Source organism: Mobula birostris, chromosome 9 (assembly GCF_030028105.1).
Source record: "Mobula birostris isolate sMobBir1 chromosome 9, sMobBir1.hap1, whole genome shotgun sequence".
Lineage (NCBI taxonomy): Eukaryota > Metazoa > Chordata > Chondrichthyes > Myliobatiformes > Myliobatidae > Mobula > Mobula birostris.
The window spans coordinates 54,739,594-54,760,814 of NC_092378.1; the positions used below are offsets into that span (position 1 = coordinate 54,739,594).

The 21,221-nt window shown below is 43.4% G+C and overlaps 1 protein-coding gene across 2 annotated transcripts in view; it reads right to left on the bottom strand.

Annotated features, from left to right (window-relative positions):
- Positions 1 to 7,303: 7,303 nt before the first annotated feature.
- The window catches only part of ccdc77 (coiled-coil domain containing 77), a 49,525-nt gene continuing 35,607 nt past the window's right edge, over positions 7,304 to 21,221 (bottom strand). For both annotated transcript variants that reach the window (XM_072268100.1, XM_072268101.1), the window contains exons 10-11: positions 9,049 to 9,201; positions 7,304 to 7,709 (exon numbers count right to left, since the gene is read on the bottom strand). In XM_072268100.1, coding sequence (XP_072124201.1) covers positions 7,563 to 7,709; positions 9,049 to 9,201 — 300 coding nt within the window. In that variant the 3' untranslated portion in view covers positions 7,304 to 7,562. The remainder of the gene's footprint in view (positions 7,710 to 9,048; positions 9,202 to 21,221) is intronic.

Consider the following 21,221-nt stretch of genomic DNA (forward strand, 5'->3'; position numbering starts at 1 on the left):
CGTTGTCTAGGGATAAATGACCAATTTCAAAGTGACACAAAGTTCAGTCCAATTTAGTAGTGCAGTTCGCAGTAATCGTTGCCATGGCGATGGACAACGTGGGGGGAGAGAGAGAGAGAATGGGAACGACTGATCATTCAGAAACGGCTTCCACTCACAGACCGGCGATATTGCTCATAGGCAGCTTTCGGGCGAGGCCTTTGTGATGTCACCTGAGGTCACCGACTGTGACCCCTCCTCCAGATGCGGTCGATCCTCCGCAGTGAACCTGGCACCCAAGCGAGGGTGGACACACACCGGGTTCCCGCTGATCGTACCTTTCCACCCTGTGCGTTTAAGGTCCAGTACCTCCCACCGACTCGTGAGAGGCCCACCGCTTCCAGGGTCTCGTTACCTCGGGTGTCGTGTGTCCTGCCTTAGCGAACCTGTCCCTTTTTATCCCCGTGCTGGGGTATCGCCTGTCCATCACTTCAAACAGTTCAGGGTTCAAAGGGGGAGCCGCTCCAGACAGCTCTCTCTCTCTCTCCCGTCCCTTCATTACACATCTCCAGACCTGTTTCATTGTTCCTTATCTCTCCTTCCCCTGAGGACAGGTGGCAGACCAACTGCTGATCTCACAGGACAGCTAACATCTATGTGTATTCTCGTCACACTTTCCCCCTTTAAGGATTTTTACCGGGAGGTAAAAATTATAAACATGAATATATTATTTGATACACACAAATATACATCGTTATCAGCTATTTGGCTAATACAGGGAATTTGAAGTTGTCAAAACCTTGATAGACAGTCATCACATTTTCTGTTCCTTTTATAGGTGTTATTAATAATTCCTTAGACCAGGCTCCAACTCAGCAAACTTCATAGTGGCCAAAAACACTGATGAATTGCGATCAATGTAACCTTTCATTTGGTTTTGTCCCGGACCACAATAATAAGGGTCGTCCCATTCCGACTTAATTTTCTCTCGCAAAGGCTTAGTAGGAGGGGGAGGGGTAGTGACAGCAGAGTTATGGCAAAACTTCCTACAGTACCCCACCATCTCCAAGAGCCTTCTGAGGGCCCTCTTGTCTGTCGGGGTTGGGAGGTCAGAGATAGCCTGCACTGTAGCTTGCATCGCTGCCAGCTGCCCCTGTGTCACCACAATTCCCAGGTAAGTGACCTTCGCGTGGCCGAACTCATTTTTTTCAAGGTTCACTATCAAGCTGGCTTCAGACAGCCGTATTAAATTGCCAATACACACCTCTGTGTTCATCAGCCCTTTAGTCACTGAATTACTCATTATATATGACTGTTGTTTGCTAGGCTAACCTATTGTAACAGACATCACCCAACGTCCCAGTTCTTTGCATTGCCTCGACAATCAACCACATGGGTGCGAGTCGTTTAATTTCTCCTAAAGAGTCGCTTTGTTCGGGGATTAAGGGAGAGACCTTATCAGTAGACCTGGCCAAAACAATAGCCTTCTCCCATCTGATCGATCCTATACTAATCTTTTCAAAATGGTTTTTTCCTCTTATCAGGGGGCCCCTAGCTTCATTGATTTCCACGCTAACACCGACTAGGTTTGTTAGCATATCAAAAGCCGGTGACCGTCTCAGTTCGCGTCGGTCATGATCAATAACATTCTTCCCCCTGGGCAGCCGGTAAATCTCTTTCATGATTCCACCAACTGTTTCCTCCAGCACCGCAAAATGTCCACCGGGGGGTACCTCGTGGGCCATGTTAAAAACCTCATCCCCATAACTCTTTTGCACCACCCCCCACTCCTCATCTGCGGGTACTGTACTTGATTTCCCTTTCTTCCTTAGCACTTCCTCCTCCGCACAATAGCCTACTAGTTCCCTTGTTAAAGCTTTGTCAGAGAGAGCTGTCTCTGCCAAAACTATCAGCCCCTCGTCTCGCTCCTGCGTCTGCACAAATTCTTTCCTGGCTACTGCTACGTCTGTCCCAGCTCCCTCACTACCTCTTGTCTCACTACACTTCTTTTCATTTTCTACCCCCTTCTCGTACAAGGTTGGCAGAAACGTCTCAGCTAAATTTACTACCGCGGTCCCGTGATGAACCTGTGAGTCCAGGGGCGGGGCCTCACTGCTGGCAGGCTGACCTGTCAATCTCACGACTGGGAACACGATTCCCCCGGCGATGTCATTACCGAGCAAGACTTCCACGCCTTTCATTGGTAATTCGGACCTCACCCCAATCGTGACTAGTCCAGAGACCAGGTTGCTTTGTAAGTGTATCTGGTGCAAAGGGACTGACTCTGTCCCTTCCCCAACACCTTTGACCTCTACCTGCCCAGTCTGGGTCTCTGAGCTAAACTCTAATACACTCTTCAGTATTAGTGACTGACACGCTCCCGTGTCTCTCCAGATCCGCACTGGAACTGGTTTTAACCCCTCCTTCACTGACACCAATCCGCCCGAGATAAACCTCTCGCACCCTTCCTGAACTTTTTCAGACCTGTCCTTCCCTAGCGGTTCGCTTAACAGCTCGATACAGCCATTCAGAACCCCCGTTTTTCCTTTCCCCGTCTCCTTCCTTGGGGCAAAGCACCTGGACGCAAAGTGTCCGACTTTCCCGCAATTATAACAGACGACCCCAGGAGACTTCCTGCCAGACTGCTCCCGGTCTACCTTATCCTCTTCACTAGTCCCCGGCTTACTTTCTGACTTTTCCGGCGGACTCTCCCTGCCGTCCTGACTACCCTTCTGGTAGCCTTTACTCGGGGCAAACTTCATTTTATGCATCAACGCATACTCATCCGCTAACTTAGCTGTTGCGGCTAACGTGGCTGCCTCCTCCTCATCGAGGTAGGGTCTCATACCCTCAGGGACACAACCTTTAATCTGCTCAATCAGGATCAGTTGTAGCAGTCTGTCATAATCCCCCTCTACCCTCTTCGAGGCGCACCAACGCTCACAATATGTCTGCATCTCACGGGCAAACTCCAAATACGTGCGGTCCCACTGCTTCCTCGCATTCCGGAACCTCTGCCGGTATGCCTCCGGGACCAACTCATAAATCCTGAGGATGGCCTCTTTTACCACCTCATACCTCTGGGCATCTTCCGCGGACAAAGCGGAGTAAGCTTCTTGGGCTTTCCCTTCCAGTACACTCTGAAGTAAGACAACCCACTTATCCCTCGGCCATTCCTGACTTATAGCCACTTTTTCGAAGTGGAGAAAGTACCGATCCACGTCGGTATCGTCAAATGGGTGAACCAGCCTAACCTCCTGGGTCGCCCGGAACCCTCCACCTTGGTTCGGCACTAGCCCCTGCTCGGCCCTTATCTTTAACTTCTCCAGCTCAAATTCCCTTTCCCCCTGTTTCCCTCTCTCTTCTCGCTCCCATTGCCTCTCTTTCTCCTCTCTCTCCAACTGTCTCTCTTTCTCTTTCTCTTCTCTCTCCAACTGTCTCTCTTTCTCTTGCCTTTCTACCTTTTTCTCTTTCTCCCGCCTTTCTAGCTCTCTCTCCTTCTCCCGCCTTTCTAACTGCTTCTCTTCGTGTTCTAACTGTCGTACCCGGAACTCGTGCTCGAGTCTCAGTTTTTCAAGCTGTACCTGTACCGCGTGTCCAGCAGGTTTTTCAATAGACACCACTCCCAGCTCGCCTTGGGGAAACACACCCTTAGATACATAGTGCCCTACAATAGCTCTGTGTATCTCCTCTCTCCTCATTGTCGACTTCACCTTAGCAAGATTCAACCGTTTGGCCACAGCTACCAATTCCGATTTCCTGGCATCCTCTAATGCCTCCAAGGTCGGCGCCTTTATAAATTCCTCAGCCTCCATTTCTGCTGCTTGTCTTTTCTTTCTTTCGAGAATTTTAACCCAATCAATTTACTCCGTCCCAAACTTAGCGTTCAAAATCGCGGACGAGAACCCCACTTATGTTACATACCCCGAAACTGGGTTGCCAAACCAGCAGAAATGGATCACTCAGTTGGAGTCTGGATTACTAGAACTAAGAAAGTTTTATTAAAGAAACAAGCAACACAGTAATCGAAAGGATAATAAATGCAACAGTTCAGCAATGATAAACACACATGTGCACAGAATTAAGATAACAGCATCAATCAAGCTCTATCGTTGTCTAGGGATAAATGACCAATTTCAAAGTGACACAAAGTTCAGTCTAATTTAGTAGTTCAGTTCGCAGTAATCGTTGCCATGGCGATGGACAACGTGGGGGGAGAGAGAGAGAGAGAGAATGGGAACGACTGATCATTCAGAAACGGCTTCCACTCACAGACCGGTGATAATTGCTCGCAAGCAGCTTTTGGGCAGGTCCTTGGTGATGTCACCTGAGGTCACCGACTGTGACCCCTCCTCCAGATGCGGTCGATCCTCTGCAGTGAACCCGGCACCCAAGCAAGGGCAGACACACACCGTGTTCCCGCTGATCGTACCCTTCCACCCTGTGCGTTTAAGGTCCGGTACTTCCCACCGACTCGTGAGAGGCCCACCGCTTCCAGGGTCTCGTTACCTCGGGTGTCGTGTGTCCTGCCTTAGCGAACCCGTCCCTTTTTATCCCCCTGCTGGGGTATCGCCTGTCCATCACTTCAAACAGTTCAGGGTTCAAAGGGGGAGCCGCTCCAGACAGCTCTCTCTCTCTCTCCTGTCCCTTCATTACACATCTCCAGACGCTGCTCCATTGTTCCTTATCTCTCCTTCCCCTGAGGACAGGTGGCAGACCAACCAGTCATTATACACCAGTCATTGAAAGTGGGCATGCAGGTACAGCAGGCGGTGAAAAAGGCGAATGGTATGCTGGCATTTATAGCGAGAGGATTCGAGTACAGGAGCAGGGAGGTCTTGGTACAAGGCCTTGGTGAGACCACACCTGGAGTATTGTGTGCAGTTTTGGTCCCCTAATCTGAGGAAAGACATCCTTACCATAGAGGGAGTACAAAGAAGGTTCACCAGATTGATTCCTGGGATGGCAGGACTTTCATATGAAGAAAGACTGGATGAACTGGGCTTGTACTCATTGGAATTTAGAAGATTGAGGGGGGATCTGATTGAAACGTATAAAATCCTAAAGGGATTGGACAGGCTAGATGCAGGAAGATTGTTCCCGATGTTGGGGAAGTCCAGAACAAGGGGTCACAGTTTGAGGATAAAGGGGAAGCCTTTTAGAACCGAGATTAGGAAAAACTTCTTCACTCAGAGAGTGGTGAATCTGTGGAATTCTCTGCCACAGGAAGCAGTTGAGGCCAGTACATTGGCTATATTTAAGAGGGAGTTAGATATGGCCCTTGTGGCTACGGGGATCAGGGGGTATGGAGGGAAGGCTGGGGCGGGGTTCTGAGTTGGATGATTAGCCATGATCATAATAAATGGCGGTGCAGGCTCAAAGGGCCGAATGGCCTACTCCTGCACCTATTTTCTATGTTTCTAACTGCTGATCTCACAGGACAGCTAACATCTATGTGTATTCTCGTCACGTATCTTACTTGGTCATCTGACCTGAATGCCATGATTTGGCCCTCTCATGTTTCATCAAGGACTTGTGGTTGGGAAAGACGGAATGATTTTGTGGGGACATACTCATCTATGACTTTTCATAAATGTCTGGGATAACCATGGTGCATTCATACAGTTCCTCTGATGAGTCCTTGAAGACAGCCCAGTCCACCAACTTGAAGCAATTCCATAGCTGCTACTTTGCCTCCAGTGAGCACCTCTTTTGTTGTTCTTTAGCTCTGAAGCTTTGCTCTTAAGCCTCTGCCTGTATGCAGGTAGAAGGGAAGCCAAATGATCACATTGAGTGATTAAGGTATGGAACGATAGGTATTCCTAATCACATTATAGCAGTGGTCAAGTGTGCTGTAACCTCTGGTGCTGCAGACTATATCCTGATGATAATCGGGCAGATTTCTTCAAACAAGCCTGATTGAAGACCCTATGATTTGAAATATGTTGAGGTGTGCTGTTTCTTGTTTGGCGATGGCAGCATTCAGTATCCTGAGTGCCTGATTAACATCAGCTTTTGGAGGTGCATAAACTGTGGTTAGGATCACAGAGGCGAACTCTCTTAGCAAGTAAAGCAGCTGGCACGTAATTGTTAGATGTTCCACGTTGGGGGAACAGAAGTGTAATAACATTGCTATGTCTGAGCAGCACGACCATGAAACATAGACCCCATCTCCGAATCAGCAGTCCGGTCCATCTTGCAGCAAGAAGCCTTCAGTTCTTACTGACATATCGTATCTGGAGTGAGCCACATTTCCATGAAACACAGATCACAGCAATGCCTCATTTCCCTCCGATACAGCAAATTCATTCTCAGGTCTTGTCCTCCAGCAACTGTAAATTTGCTAACAAGAAGCTGGATAGAGTTATTTTCATTCCCTGGCATTTCAGTCTGGCATAAGAGATCCAAGTTCTCTTGTGTAAGCAAAGATGAAATAAATAGCTGCTGTGGTGTTACACACCTGGCAGCCGTTTGATGTAAATAGTCTGAAAACTGAGGAACCAATTCTATATGCAGTGATCAACCTATACATGTTTGTTCAATATTGGGACACAGCAAGTGCAACATGACCATTCTGGAGTAGCTGGTCGAATGTACAAGGGAATATGATGGTCCAAGTGGAGATTTGGGACAAAGGGCTACATTTATTGGATTCCAATCAACAGATGGCTAGTGTTGCTTTTGCTACTGCAAGAGTATATGCAATTGGGTCATAGCAATGCCCTCTAAATCAGGATAGAGAGGTCAAGAGCAAGGGTCAATTAAAATCAGGATCATTTGGAGAAAAGGTACCAAAACTGCCATTCAGGCTGAGAAGACAAAATAGTAAAAATTTAATAAATGGATACAAGAATGAAGAGGAGCTCTACAGAACAGAGGGAATCCAACACCTAATGCTCCAGTGATCTGCTTTGGATATTGTACAGGTAGGAACTACGAGAAGTGGAAGAAAAGAAATGTGCGCCAGCTACTCAACCTATGTTATCCTGGTAAATCATTTATTGAACATTGGAACTATGACAGTTGACTAGGTATTGATGATTGCTTATCTGGTCAATAAAACTGCAGCCAGTATTAGGTTAATGCCTCAGGCAAAAAGTTTCTTGGATATCATTTAAGGATTCAAGAAAGTATCAAATCACTCAAAGAAATTAAACTGTTGGCTGGAGTGTGAGCAGTTTCTATTGTGATATATTTATCCAATTAGTGGCACAGTGACAGACAGAACAACTTCAACTGTACAGCATCTGCAGAATTCATGCACGAGAAAGCCAAAATATCCTCATGGAGTCAGTCTGAACAGAATATTACAGAAAGCTGCTCCTTTCCCTTAAAAGTTCTTTACTGTTAAATCAAAAATTAAATCCCACTAAAGTGAACATGAGTAAGGATTTGAAAAATTAAATGAAAAAACACTGATTTGGTCTGTCCGCCTTCTTACAGTTAGAACAAGTACATTATTTTGCTTGGTTTGGTCTAGCTGCCACTCAATAATTATTATGCACCATCCAGGTATTCCCGGCTTGGTATCTTGGCGTTGTTGATACAGCTTTACTAAAGGTAAGTCATGTCCATGAAATGTGTTAGCCAAATCGCAGCTGATTTTCTAAGCCATAAATCTTTGCCTTTAGCTTCTTGAGCTCTCCTTGGATCATCTTTGACTGGCTATTCGATTGGCGCACTTCATGCAGTATAGCAAGATCCTGGTCGGGGCCAATTCCAAGCGTTACCTGCCGAGGGAAAAGAGTGGTATTTAAACTTTTAACTGAAGAGGATATCAATCAAACTACTGAATAAGAAATACACCCTCAGAATTGAGAAGAAATTGGCCAATTCTATTTGTCCAAGTCCTTTGTGTTACCCTGCCCAATAATGTATTGAGACCCTAATTACATCATATCTATTAATGTCATTGAATCACTTTGAGCAACACATAAAATTCTGCACCTTCCATCTATATATTTATTTATTTGTAACTGGACATTGCTGGCAAGGAGACATTTACTATTCACCCCTAATTGCCCTTGAGCTGTGTTCTTGAACCAGTGCGTTCCTTCTGGTGAAGGTACTTCAACTATGCTATTGGCAATGGGTCCAGGATTTAGACCCATTGCCAATGAAGGAATCGCAGATCGTTTCCCAATCAGGACAGCATGTGCTTGGAGGGAATCCTTCAGGTGATGGTGTTCGCATATGCCTGCTGACTTTGGAGATAGAGACCATTAGGTTTGGAGGAATTGTCATACAAGCAATGATCTTATTTTTAAGGATTCTACCTCATGTTCTCTTTATTTATTGCTAATTATTTTTATTTGTATTTGCAGTTTGTTGTCTTCTACACTCCGGTTGATCTTTCATCATTATAGTTACTTTTCTATAGATTTGCTGAATATGCCCACAGGAAATTGAATCTCAGGGTTGTATATGGTGTCATACAAGTACTTTGATAATAAAATTTACTTTGAATTTTGAGCGAACATTTGTGTGGCACCTCAAGCCCTTGTCCTTCATATCCTGAGAACACCCCTGTTCACAAGCTTGTGAGTTACTGCTAGAATAGCCTAGACAAAACAATTGCAATTCATACAGTGTAACCAGAACGACGGTATTGGAGGGATTCTGGCAGAAAATGGAGAAATGGAGATTAGATGATGCAGTCATGTCTTAACGATGAGGCATGTCACGTCTCTGGTTTCTTACATTTTTTACACAATACACACTCAAGCCCCTTTTTCTCCTTACACACACTGCTGAGACACTTGCACCTAAACACTGCTCTGTGAACCTGTACCCCATCTATTCAGAGTTCAACACTCTCTATACAAGCCTCTGAACTGCTTACTGCCTGCATCTCATTGCAAATATCATTTCTTTAGCAAATGCAGGTTTCAGAGATTTTCAGATTAATATGCTAAGTTATAAATGAGATTCTTGGAACTGGCAAGTGACTGGAGAACACATCCTTGATCTAGTCAGTCAATGAGATCAAAATATCAAGGCCTGAGTATGACTGAGGAATATGCTTAAATTGCAGTGGTATATTAGTGAATATTAAATACCCAATCCTACCTTGAACAGCTGCTTCTCCACATCTTTTAACCTCTGCCGCAGCAGCTTTATATCATTTTTAAAGCCTTCAACTTCCATAGCTCGTCGCTTTTCCAGTGCCTCATACCGCTGTGTCATTAACTGAAGCCGCTTCACTGTTTTATCAGAGCGCTCCTATATCAAAGTAGTACATCCTGTATTAGTATGTGGTAGAGTAGTGGTACAGTGGTTACACAGCACAAAGATTAGTCAGTCATACAGCACGGGAACAGGCCCTTCAGCCCAACTGGTCCATGTTAGCCAACCTGCCCCATCCCAGCTCGTCCCATTAACCTGAAATGAAAACAGAGAATGCTCGCAACATTCAGTAGTGCAGTGGTTCGTGTAACACTATTACAGCAGCAGCAACTCTGGTTCAATTCTGCTGCTCTCTGCAAGGAGTTTGTACGTTCTCCGTGACCGCATCAGTTTCACCCCACATTCCAAAGACGTACGGGTTAGTAGGTTAATTTGTCACACAAGTGTAATTGAACCGCGCGGGCTCATTGGGACAGAAAGGCCTGGTACCCTATTCTGTCTCTAAATAAATAAAGACCAGGCAGCATCTGTAGAAAAGGAAGTAGTTGACATTTTAGATCAGAGACACTTTGCCAAAACAAGTGAATTCTAAGAAGAGTCCTTGGCCTGAAATGCTAGTTCTGTTTCCCTTTTCACTGATGCTGTCAGTATCTTCTTTGGATTTTCGGCATCTATAGTTTATCTTTTCCACTCGCTAATAATCTAGAAACCTGGAAAGCAAAGTTCCCAACATAGTTCCTAACTGTGGAACTTAAAGTCACTTAACAATTTGGAGTTCTAAAAATCACAAGCCATTAGGATGATTCAAGTTAATTTGTCACATGTACATAGAAACATACAGCAAAATGCATCACTTGAACTAACAAGCAATTCAGCTGAAGGTGCACTGGGGGCAGCCCACAAGCACCATCATTCCAGCCCCAACAAAGCATGCCCACAATTCTCAGCAGAACACAGAACATAACCAAACAGAACACAAACAACAACAGCACAAGCAAGAAACAACAGCAAAACAAGCCCCAATCCTCCCTCCCACCCACACACATACATACACAGTTCTCTAACCCCAAGGCATCTCCTTCAGCCTCCAATGGGCACTGCAATGATACTCACAAATCTACCACATCAATGGAATTAACAGAAGACATGCTCATCCTATAGGGGTTATTTACAACTCCAGCCCCTCCACAAAGCAATGTAAAAATATACACCATAATATTCCTAGTCTGACATGTTAGTCCATACCCATTTTAATTCCACTTCCCATTCCGACATGTCAGTCCATGGCCTCCTCCTCTGTCGCGATCAGGCCATGTTCAGATTAGAGGAGAAACACCTTATATTTCGTCTGGGTAGACTCTAAACTGATGGCATGAACATCGATTTCTCGAACTTCCAGCAATGCCCCCCGTATCCAGAGAGCCGTGCCTGTCATGGCTCAGCACTGCCCTCTACCTGGTCGGAAGGCACACCACATGCCAGTCAACATTTCACCCCTCCCAACTAATCAATGCACACTTAACCACTGGCCACCTTAATTGGATTAACCTATCTAGCACCAAGCCGTTGGCCCCCGGGGTGAATCATCTGGGCTGAACCCCCCAGCCCTCTGACCTATAAAGGGTGCTACATGTGCTTGGCTTGCTCTCTTTTTTGCCATCCTCGAGGGACCACCCTGCTTCACTCCAGGCTGAAGACTGCAGAGCAGCGCTGGAGACACGTGGTGAGCTGTGCATTGAATAGGGTTTTGGGAGCGTATATTGTTGTCCCTGTAGCAGAGAGCCGTGCCTGTCCATAGTCGAGAGGGGCAGGTATCGTAGTTACTTTTCCCTTGCTAGTATATGTACCTGTACTCTGTCCCCACACCGTTTTCCCATGTATTGTACTGCTGACCCGACTTTTCCCACACTTGTCTATTCTCAGCGCATTTGTGCGAATATTGTAGCCGCTTGTGTTGTCCCCAAGCTCTTCTCCCCGTGTAAATAAACTTATTGTTAAAACTGTGTGTCCAGAATCCTTGCCTTTAGACCCAAAGAATCTGTCTCATTTCCATTATAACCCCCCCCCCACCCACCATTCCCCAGTACAATTTCCCTCTCTCACCATATCTCCTTAATTGTCCATCACCTCCCTCTGGTGCTTCTCCCCCTTTTCTTTCTTCCATTGCCTCTGTCCTCTCTTATCAGACCCCTTCTCCAGGCCTGTATCTATTTCTCCAGTCAACTTCCCAACTCTTTACTTCATCCCTCCCCCTCCTGATTTCACCTATCACCTTGTGTTTCTTCCTCCTCTCCCCCACCTTCTCACCTTTTTTTCTTCAGTCCTGATGAAGGGTCTCAGGCTGAAATGGTGACTGTACTCTTTTCCATACATGCTGCTTGGCCTACAGAGTTCCTCCAGCATTTTACGTGTGTTGCTTGGATTTCCAGCATCTGCAGGTTTTCTCTTGACCATAATAATCTATACACCTTGCCTTGTATATCCCCCTATCCACCACAGCCATCAAGCCACGTTTACCAATGAATCAACCAGACAAATGACTTAAACTTATCAGTCCTTAGAAATTTGACTATTCAGAGATGGTGGGTTCAAACCACTGTATGTGGTTGTCTATCATGTCTGGTGCTCAAGATGCAGCCTCTAAACTGGCGAGAGTCATCGTAAATTGGGGGACCACTTTGTAGAGCACCTCTGCTCCATCCACCAAAAGCGAATCTTCCCAGTGGCCAAATATTTTAATTCTGATTCCCATTTCCGTTCCAATATGTCAGTCCATGGCCTCCTCTTGTACCATGATGAGGCCACCCTCAGGGCAACACCTTATATTCTGTCTGGGTAGCCTCCAACCTGATGGCATGAATATAGATTTTCCCTTCAGGTACAAAACTCTTTCCCTCCCTTCCTCTTCTATTCCCCCATTCTGGCCTTTTGTCTCTCCTCACCCACCTATCACCTCCTCCTGGGTCCCCTTCTACTTCCCTTTCTCCTATGGTCTACTTTCCTCTCCTATCAATTCTTTCCTCTGAAGCCCTTTACCTTTCCCACCCACCTGGCTTCACCTGTCACATTCTAGCTATTCTCCTTCCCCTCCCCCACCTTTTAAGTCTGGCGTCTTCCACCCTTCCTTTCCAGTCTTCATCTCTACAGATGCTGCCCAACCTGCTAAGTTCATCTTGCATTTTGGATTTCCAGCATCTGTAGAACTTCTTGTGTAAATGTTGACTATTTCTCTTGTCACAGATGCGCCTGACGTGGTCAGTATTTCCAACATCTTCTGTTTCAGTTTTAACATTTTGTTGTCCTACTCAAGTACCAAGGTTCTTTTTTGTTCTTTCTTTCAAAGTGGATAACCCATTTTCATACATTTACTCTGATTGCTAACTTCATAACACTCACTTCACCAGTCTATAGACATCTAATCTCTGATGGTTAACTACTCCATCAAGGAGAAAATGCTCTAGTGAGAATTAGAACTTCTCTCTGACAGGGTAGTCGCAGTTATTGGAGGGTAACTCAGCAGAGCCCCAGGAATGCCACATTGCTACAAACATTCCTCAATGACCTTCCTTCCATCACAGTACCTGTGGCAAATTACTGTATAATGCTCAATTTCAATCATAACTCACCAAAAGACCAAGAAAATGCTCAGACATAGGCTAATAAAACGCAGTAACAGATGTATGAACCAAATCCAAGTAATATGAATTTTCAACAAGAGAGATAAACCAGCTCTACTTGATCATACTTCAAGCTCAGTTTTATCAGCCAGGCCACTTGCATTAAAATAAATGCACTCCAACCTACCTGCCCCATCTACTCTTCCGAGTGGACCTGCTGGGTTGATCCTCTATACTTGACTCTAGCTTCCCATCTACTGTACGACTGTTCAGCAATCCATTCCAGTGTCTGATTAATTTAAATCCTCCCCTGAGTGAAAGCAAACCTCCCTTTCAAGGATATTGGGCCCCTTGCAGTTCAGGTGCAACCTGTTCTACTTGTACAGGTCTCACCTTCCCTAAAAGCAGATCATTACCTAAAGCCCTCCTCCCTGCACTGCACCCTCAGCTGTGCATTTAGTTGACCTTATTTTTTTTAATACACATTAGTATGTGGCACAGCTGCCAATCCAGAGATTACATATTGGAGTGCCCTGCTCTTTAATTTTCTACCCAACTCCCCAAATTAACTTTACAGGACATCATTCCTCTACTCAGGTGATTACTATCAATGTGTACCACAGCCCCTGGCCAACCACCCTAATCCTTTCAGAGCACCCTGCAGCTACTCCAAGATGCATCTGACCCTGGCACCAGGGAAGCAATATCTGGGAGCAGTCCCATCCCTGCCCCTCATCTCCCTGTTTCTTTCCCCTCCTCCACCTACCACATCAACCCAGCACTCACACAGTATCCCCACCATTTACTGTCACCCACACACCTTCTCTGATGCTGTCTTTCTCATCAGATTCTATCTGCACCCCTTTGTTGCTCCACCAATCATCTCCCTGCCTCCATCTTCAATCTTTCCTCCATCGACCTATCATGGCTCCTCATCTAATACTTGCCAGTTCTTGCTCCACCCCTTCTGCTCACTTTTTTTTAATATACTGACTTTCTCCTCCACTCTTAGGTCAGATGAAGGGACTCCTCACTCCTCATTTCCCTCTATAGATGGCACGACTCGGAGTCCCAAAGTTTTTTTTTTAATTTTATTTTTATTTGGATAAGAAACTCACAAATATCATGTACTTTTTTCACACTTATAACCTTTCCCATTTTTTTATATGTATAAAACTACAATTATTTATACATTCTTAAGTACACATTGAGATGATATAAAAGGAAAATAAACATTTAAATAGGTAATTATGTACTGTGGTAAATCTAACCTATTAGGCTAAGTAATGGAATTAGTTGTTAAGAAAAATGGTAATAAGTTTCCATATAACCCTTCTGGACCATTTCCACTGGTCCAAAATGTTGTATATAAGCCTATGTATCAACCATTGTAGGTGCTTATATCCTAATTTGTTCATGCTTGCTCCTGCCCGCAGACATAATTATCCAATCCCTATGTACTTATTTACTTAATTTTTTCATTTTTTTTATCCCTTTCCCAAATCTTTCCCTTTACTTGTGTTAATTCTCTATTTTCCAAAAGAAAACAGAAAAAAAAAACCAAACATTTAGACTAGGGGTGCTTACGTTAGCAATATTACTGTGTTGATGAGAAGAGCAGTATAAATCATTAAGAGAGTCATCTAAAGTCTGCTGGCATTGGGGTTATATATTCAATCCATTTATTCCAGATTCGATAAAATTTTTCTTTTTGAGTTCTCAGGGAGTAAGTCAACTTTTCCATTTTAAATATTTCCCAGATAACTTCGTACCAATCTTCTAATGTAGGTGGTATTGGATTCAGCCATTTTCTAGTGATTGATTTCTTACTTGCCGCTAAGAGGGCCTGCAGCAACTTTATATCTTCCTTCTGTTCAAGAAACAATACATGCCCCAAATAGAGCGTCTCAAAGTTCAGAGGTATCTGGGACCTAAGTACCTTAACTAATGTTCTATGAATACCTTCCCAAAATAGATTTAATTTAGGGCAATCCCAAAAAATATGAAAATGATTTGCCTCCTTGGAGCCGCACCTTCTCCAACACATCACATTTGTATCTTTATATTTTTCCTGATATGGGGTCTTGAAGTATCTTATAATGTTTTTCCAACAATGTTCTCTCCAAGTCAAAGAATTAGTCGAGGACCATTGAAAGCTGCAGATTTTCCCCCAAGCCTCCTCTGAAAGTACCAACCCCGCTTCTTTCTCCCACTTCTCTTTAATATACAGTGCATTTACATTTTTAGCATGTGAGAGTGCATTATATAATCGAGAAACTGATTTACTAGGTATTGAACTGCAAGCCAAATTCAGAATCTTGAAAAATTCTAATTCTACTGTTGATAGGTCTGTATATCTACAACTCTGGTTAACATAGCTTCGTACTTGAAGGTACCTAAAACAGTCATTATGTTCTAGGCCATGTTTGTCCTGCAGGATTTGGAAACTTTGTAATACTCTTTTATCTATAAATGAGAGGTAGGTTGTAAGACCTTTCTTTATCCATAGCTCAAATCTTTTATCTCCTCTGTTGGGAAGGAATTCGGTATCATATGCACACCATCTAAAGAGTTTTAACATGTTATTAATTCCACATGAATTAACCACCTTCTGCCATACTTTTAATGTAAGATTTATCCAAGCATTTTTAAATTTTTCCAACTGGGCCATCAATCCTTTGTCAGCTATTGAGGCCTGAAGAGGAAAACTGTCAACTAATTCAAATTCTATTTCCTTCCATCTGGCCTTATATTCCCTATTACACCAATATAACAGAGGGGTTATCTGTGAGGCATAAAAATAATTTCTCAGGCAAGGAAGAACCATACCTCCTCCTTCCTTCCCTAACTGTAAGGTGTTATATCGAATTCTAGGTTTCTTTCCTTGCCAAATGAAGCGGGAAATCCATTTGTCCCATTCCCTGAATTGATTATCATCCACCTCCACCAGTAAAGTACGGAAAAGATACAATAACCGAGGAAGAATATTCATTTTTATAGTATTTATCCTTGAATTTAAACTTAAAAAGGGGATAAGATTCCATCTATGCATATCTGCTTTTATCTCTGAGATTAATGGCCCATAATTTACCTGTGACAGTGTTGAAAGATCCTTTGGCAGGGTTATTCCTAAATATTTTAATGATTTAGCTTCCCACTTAAGATCATATGTATCCTGCAACTTTCTGGATGGTGTATAATTTAGGGACATAACCTGCGTTTTCTTTACACTTATTTTATAACCTGATATTTTCCCAAAGTCATCCAACAGTGTAAACAATCCTATAAATGATTCTTCTGGTTCACTCAGATAGACCAAAACATCATCTGCGAATAACACCACTTTCTGTTCAATCCCTGCCACCTTGATACCTTTTACAATTTCGCTCTGACTTATTAGTTGGGCAAGCGGTTCAATATATAGCGCAAAAAGAAGAGGAGAAATTGGGCATCCCTGTCTAGTGCCTCTCTCTAAGATGAAGGAGTCAGAGAGGTCCCCATTTATCTTAATTCGGGCTGTAGGGCTGTCATATAGAGTCTGAATTACTTTAATAAACTTTTCTTGAAAGCCGAATCTTCCTAACACTCTGTATAGGAATGCCCAACTAACCGAATCAAAAGCTTTCTCAGCGTCCAATCCTACTACCATTGTCTCTGTCTCGTTCTTATTAACCTGTTCTAATATGTGCAGAGTTCTCCTTATGTTGTCCTAGGTTTGTCTTTGTTGAATAAATCCAGTCTGGTCTAAGTGGATTAGGCCAGGTAAAAGCTTTTCCAATCTGCGCGCTAATATAGATGCAAATAGTTTGTAATCTAAATTAAGAACACTAATTGGCCGATAATTGCCACATTCTAGTTTATCTTTACCCTCTTTAGGAATAACTGAAATAATCGCTTCTCTCCAGGAAGGTGGAGTTTCTCCTCTCTGCAAGATCCAATTAAAGGTGTTAGGTAGTAATGGGGCTAACCGTGTCTTCAGGGACTTGTACCACTCTGAGGTAAACCCATCAGAACCCGGGGACTTTCCAGCCTTTAACCTAGAGATGGCCACGTTCAGTTCTTTGACAGTTACTGGTTCTAATAAACTTTCATTTTGTAAATCTGTAAGTTTAGGTAGACCTAAAAAATTCAATATACTGTCTATATAGGGCTCATTGGGGGCCCGGGGTTGGGAGTACAGCTCTCGATAATATGTTTCAAAACTCTCTTGAATTTTCCCTATTGTACTCTCCACAAGCTTTGTCTTTGGATTCTTTATTTTATGAATTGTATTGTCTGCTTGTTGTTTTCGTAATTTATATGCTAATAATCTAGCTGATTTACCTCCTACTTCATAATTTTTTTGTCTCAGGTAAAGAAAATTTCTTTGAGTTTCCAACGTATAAATATCGTCAATTTCACTTTGCAATTTCCTAATTTCCTGTTTTCGATTTGAATTACTTTTGTTGCTATCTACAACTTGAAGTTGTTTTAATTTTCCTTGAAGGTTTGCTAATTTTTGTGCATTGATTTTTTTCATGTGAGTGGTAATGGAAATAATTTTCCCTCTCAGTACAGCTTTCAATGTATCCCATAAGATCACTGGTGATGTTTCTCCCATGTCATTAAGGTCTAGATATTCTTTGATTTCTCCCCTTAATCTCTCCATTACTTTCGGGTTATTGGGTATATGTGAGTTTAGCCTCCATAGTGTTTTCCTCATTTTCCTTTCCAGGTTTAGAGACATAGAGACTGGGCTATGATCCGACAGATCAATTGTTGCAATATTACAGTTTTTTATCCTGAGTCTATTTGTATTAAAGATAAAGAAATAGTCTATCCTTGAATAGGCTGAATGAGGGAAAGAGTAATATGTATAATCTTTACTAGTAGGGTGTAATTCCCTCCAGACATCTATAATTCCCAACTCTTCCATCAATGAATTCACTTTCCGAGTCAGAGGTTTATTCTGAGTAACTATTCTTGAAGAATCTAAAATAGGATTTAATCTAATATTAAAATCCCCTCCACAAATTACTACCCCTTGAGAACTGACCATTAGGTTAAAAATGTGTCTATAAAATGACCATTCACAACCTGGAGGAGCATAAACATTCAGCAATGTTATTTCTGTACCTTCTATTCTTCCTGTGATTTTTACGAACCGTCCTTCTTTGTCTCTAGTCTCTGAAATATGTTCATAATTAAGAGTACTTGATATTAAAGTAGCTACCCCTCTTTTGTGACTCAATTTATATGATGAATAAAATACATGCTTAAAGCCCATTCTTTTTAATTTTCCATGTTCAGATTGGCTCATATGTGTTTCCTGGAGGAAAGCTATTTGTGCCCTCTCTTTTTTCAATTTAGACATAACCTTATTTCTTTTAATTGGATTCAAAACCCCATTAACATTATAGGAAATTATTTTTACCAATTCAGTTTGCATTTTTCTCTAGTAGAAAAAAAAACTCTCCTTTTCTAACCAAACAGTAAGCAATCCCTTCTCAACAGTAAACCAAGACATATAACTACACCCTAGACATTTTTGAACGTGTAACATTTGAAAATTTTTCCCGACTTCCCACAGTGAGGCCTGAGCACCGACCCGCCTCAGTTCAGAGGGATAACCTCTATCTTCACCCTGTGTTAGAGGGCCCTCAGCAGTTTGAATAATCATAGAGAATTTTCTCCTATTTATGTCTTGACCATATTGCTATCATTCAAGTTATCCCGCCTAGTTTATTTTCAGTTACCAGTTTTCATTTTACCTTTAAGTCCGATTTACTCTTTTCAGTCATTTCTCTTAATTAATCTGTGTTCTCTGTACATTCGCATCTGAATATTTGCAGCTTTTCCTTGTAGTTTGACACTCTGGTTCGTGTGGAGCGTCCTCGCCCCACTAACTGCCACGACTTCTGCCAAATCCTCTCCAGTAGCGACTCCGGTTGGGTGATAACTTTAATAGGTAGTCCCCGGTCCACCAGGTCCAACGTTGCCTCCTCCACTGTAGCGTAAGTTTTTGTCCCCTCGTCGTAAAAGACTCTCAGCCGAGCTGGATACAGGGTCTGGAATTTGATGTTGTTTTCCTTCAGGACCCTCCGTGTTTCCATATATTCCTTCTGTCTGGCAAGAATCCCCGGTGCGTAGTCGTGGTCTAAACTGATTTTACAGTTGTTCCACATGAAACCTTTCTTTTGCCATGCCCTTTTAAGCACCTCTTCCTTCGTTCTGTAACTGAGAAATCTGACCAGAATTGATCTGGGCTGGGCGCCTGCCGGGGACTGTGGTGCCAACGCGCGGTGAGCTCTTTCTATCTGTAGGTCTTTTGCAGCTGGTATATCAAGGTTCTCTCTAAGTAGCTTCTCCACGAAGGGAATCATCAATCCGGGTTTACCTTCAGTTCCTTCGGGAACTCCGTAAATCCTCACATTTTCCCTTCTCGAGCGGCCTTCTTGATCTATTAGTTTCCACTGGAGCTGGTCTTGCAGCTTCAGCATTTCTGCTATCACCTCTTTTGCGTTTTGTAGCTTCTCTTCAATTCCAACAATCCTCGCTTCGGCTTCATCTATCCACGAGTTAGTTTTTACTATTTCTCCTTTACTATCTTCCAGCTGTTTGCTGTTATCTTGTCGGAACTCGTGAATCTCTCCGAGAATCAAGGACAGAGTCACCGATTCCCCCTCATTATCTCCGTCCAGGCTTGCCGTGGGGGTGCTAGGCCCGTCGCCTTGCTGCGTCTCTATGTTTATCAGCCTTCGGAGCGGACTTTTTAATCTTGTTCTTAGACATCATCCTTGCCCCTTTTATTAATATAGTTATGCAATATTAAGTATTTGTCTAAATTCGATTATGGGGCAGTTTACCTTCTTTTTTGTCGAGAGACCTTTTCCTTACGCCGCCATTCCCTTGATGACCCGGAAGTCCCCGGAGTCCCAAAGTTCAAAGTATATTAATTATCAAAGTATGCATGCCGTATATAACCTAGTGATTTGACTTCTTGCAGACAGGCACAAAACAAAAAAAAACACTATAGAACCAGTTTAAAGAATCCCCCCACATAACGAGACCAAATGTGCAAAAAAAAAACAAGTCATGCTAACAGCAAAAAAACAAACAAATAATACACAAAACATTAAACATCAAATGGCAGAGTCCCCAAAAGTGAGTCCACAGCTATGAGCCGCCACGGCAAGTACAGCCATAGCCACCACATTAATCAGTTCAGCACTGTGTCGATAATCACTCAAATGGCAAACCGTGTTCAGCACGGAGGACATTAAAAATCAAACCACAGCTGAAAGTGAGTCCATAGCCAAAGCAATCAAAACTTGCAGCATTGGACCCAAGATTCCGGTCAAACGCACACAGACAGCACTGAATAGCCATTCATTTTCAGTTCTTATGCTCCTCACTTTAATAGGCACGGAACGATAGAGCCGTCCAGAGGTTCGTATTCTGCCCATAGGAATCAACACAGCATACACTCCCAGCGACAACCATAGCTGCACTCCACACCAAATCCCCCAGATCAGAGAAGCACCAGATCTTCAGTCCGCACAAAAATCCATACTTAAAAAGACAATTACAGGCTGAAATCGATACAATTTCAGAAGATGAAGTATATTTGGAATAAAAGTATCCAGTAGGTTCATAAGCTGACTACAAGACACCGCTGTTGGTCACTGGCGCCATCTTGTCTCACTAACAGCCACAGAAATATCTACCTGCTTGCTGCTGCCTTTCCTACAGGTCATTTCCCCAACAAAAAGCTGCACCTGTTGGAAAAGGGGATAGGGCTGGGAGACCTGACTACTGCTTCTCTCGGGGTGTTATCAATCTCCTTTCTGCTTGTGGCTGTGGTGCAATGGCTCATGAAATGGCCTATCCAATTCCTTATCCAAATAAAAATAAAATTTAAAAAAAAAAGAAAAGGCCTATCCACAATGTTCTCAACATTGCAGATGCTCCAGAGGGCCCAACCTGAGCGCCAGCACAGTTTCTCCTTCCACAAACGCTGCCTGACCTGCTGACTGCAACCAGCACTTACTTTGTTTTCTGTTCCCATCCATTTCATCCCATATGAATCTCATTCACAGTAGCTTCTACCTTCATCAGCTCCTTCAGCTTGCACATACCCACTATCCTGCTCCCCACCTGTGGTAGAGGCAACTCATTGCCTACAATCCTTCCAGCCATCTCCAACACAACCACAGACCATAACACAATGCTGCAGAATTAGGCCAATTGACCCATTGAATCTGCCCTGCCATTCCATCTTGTCTGATTCATTACCCCTGTCAACCCCATTCTCCTGCCTTCTCCCCGTAACCTTTGACGCCCTTACTAATCAAAAACTATCAGCCTCTGCTTTAAATATACCCAATGAGTTGGCCTCCACAGTCGTCTGTGGCAATTAATTCCACAGATTCACCACCCTCTGGCTAAAGAAATCCCTCCTCATCTCCTTTCTAAAGGGATGTTCTTCTTTTCCGAGACTGTGCCCTCTGATCCTCGACT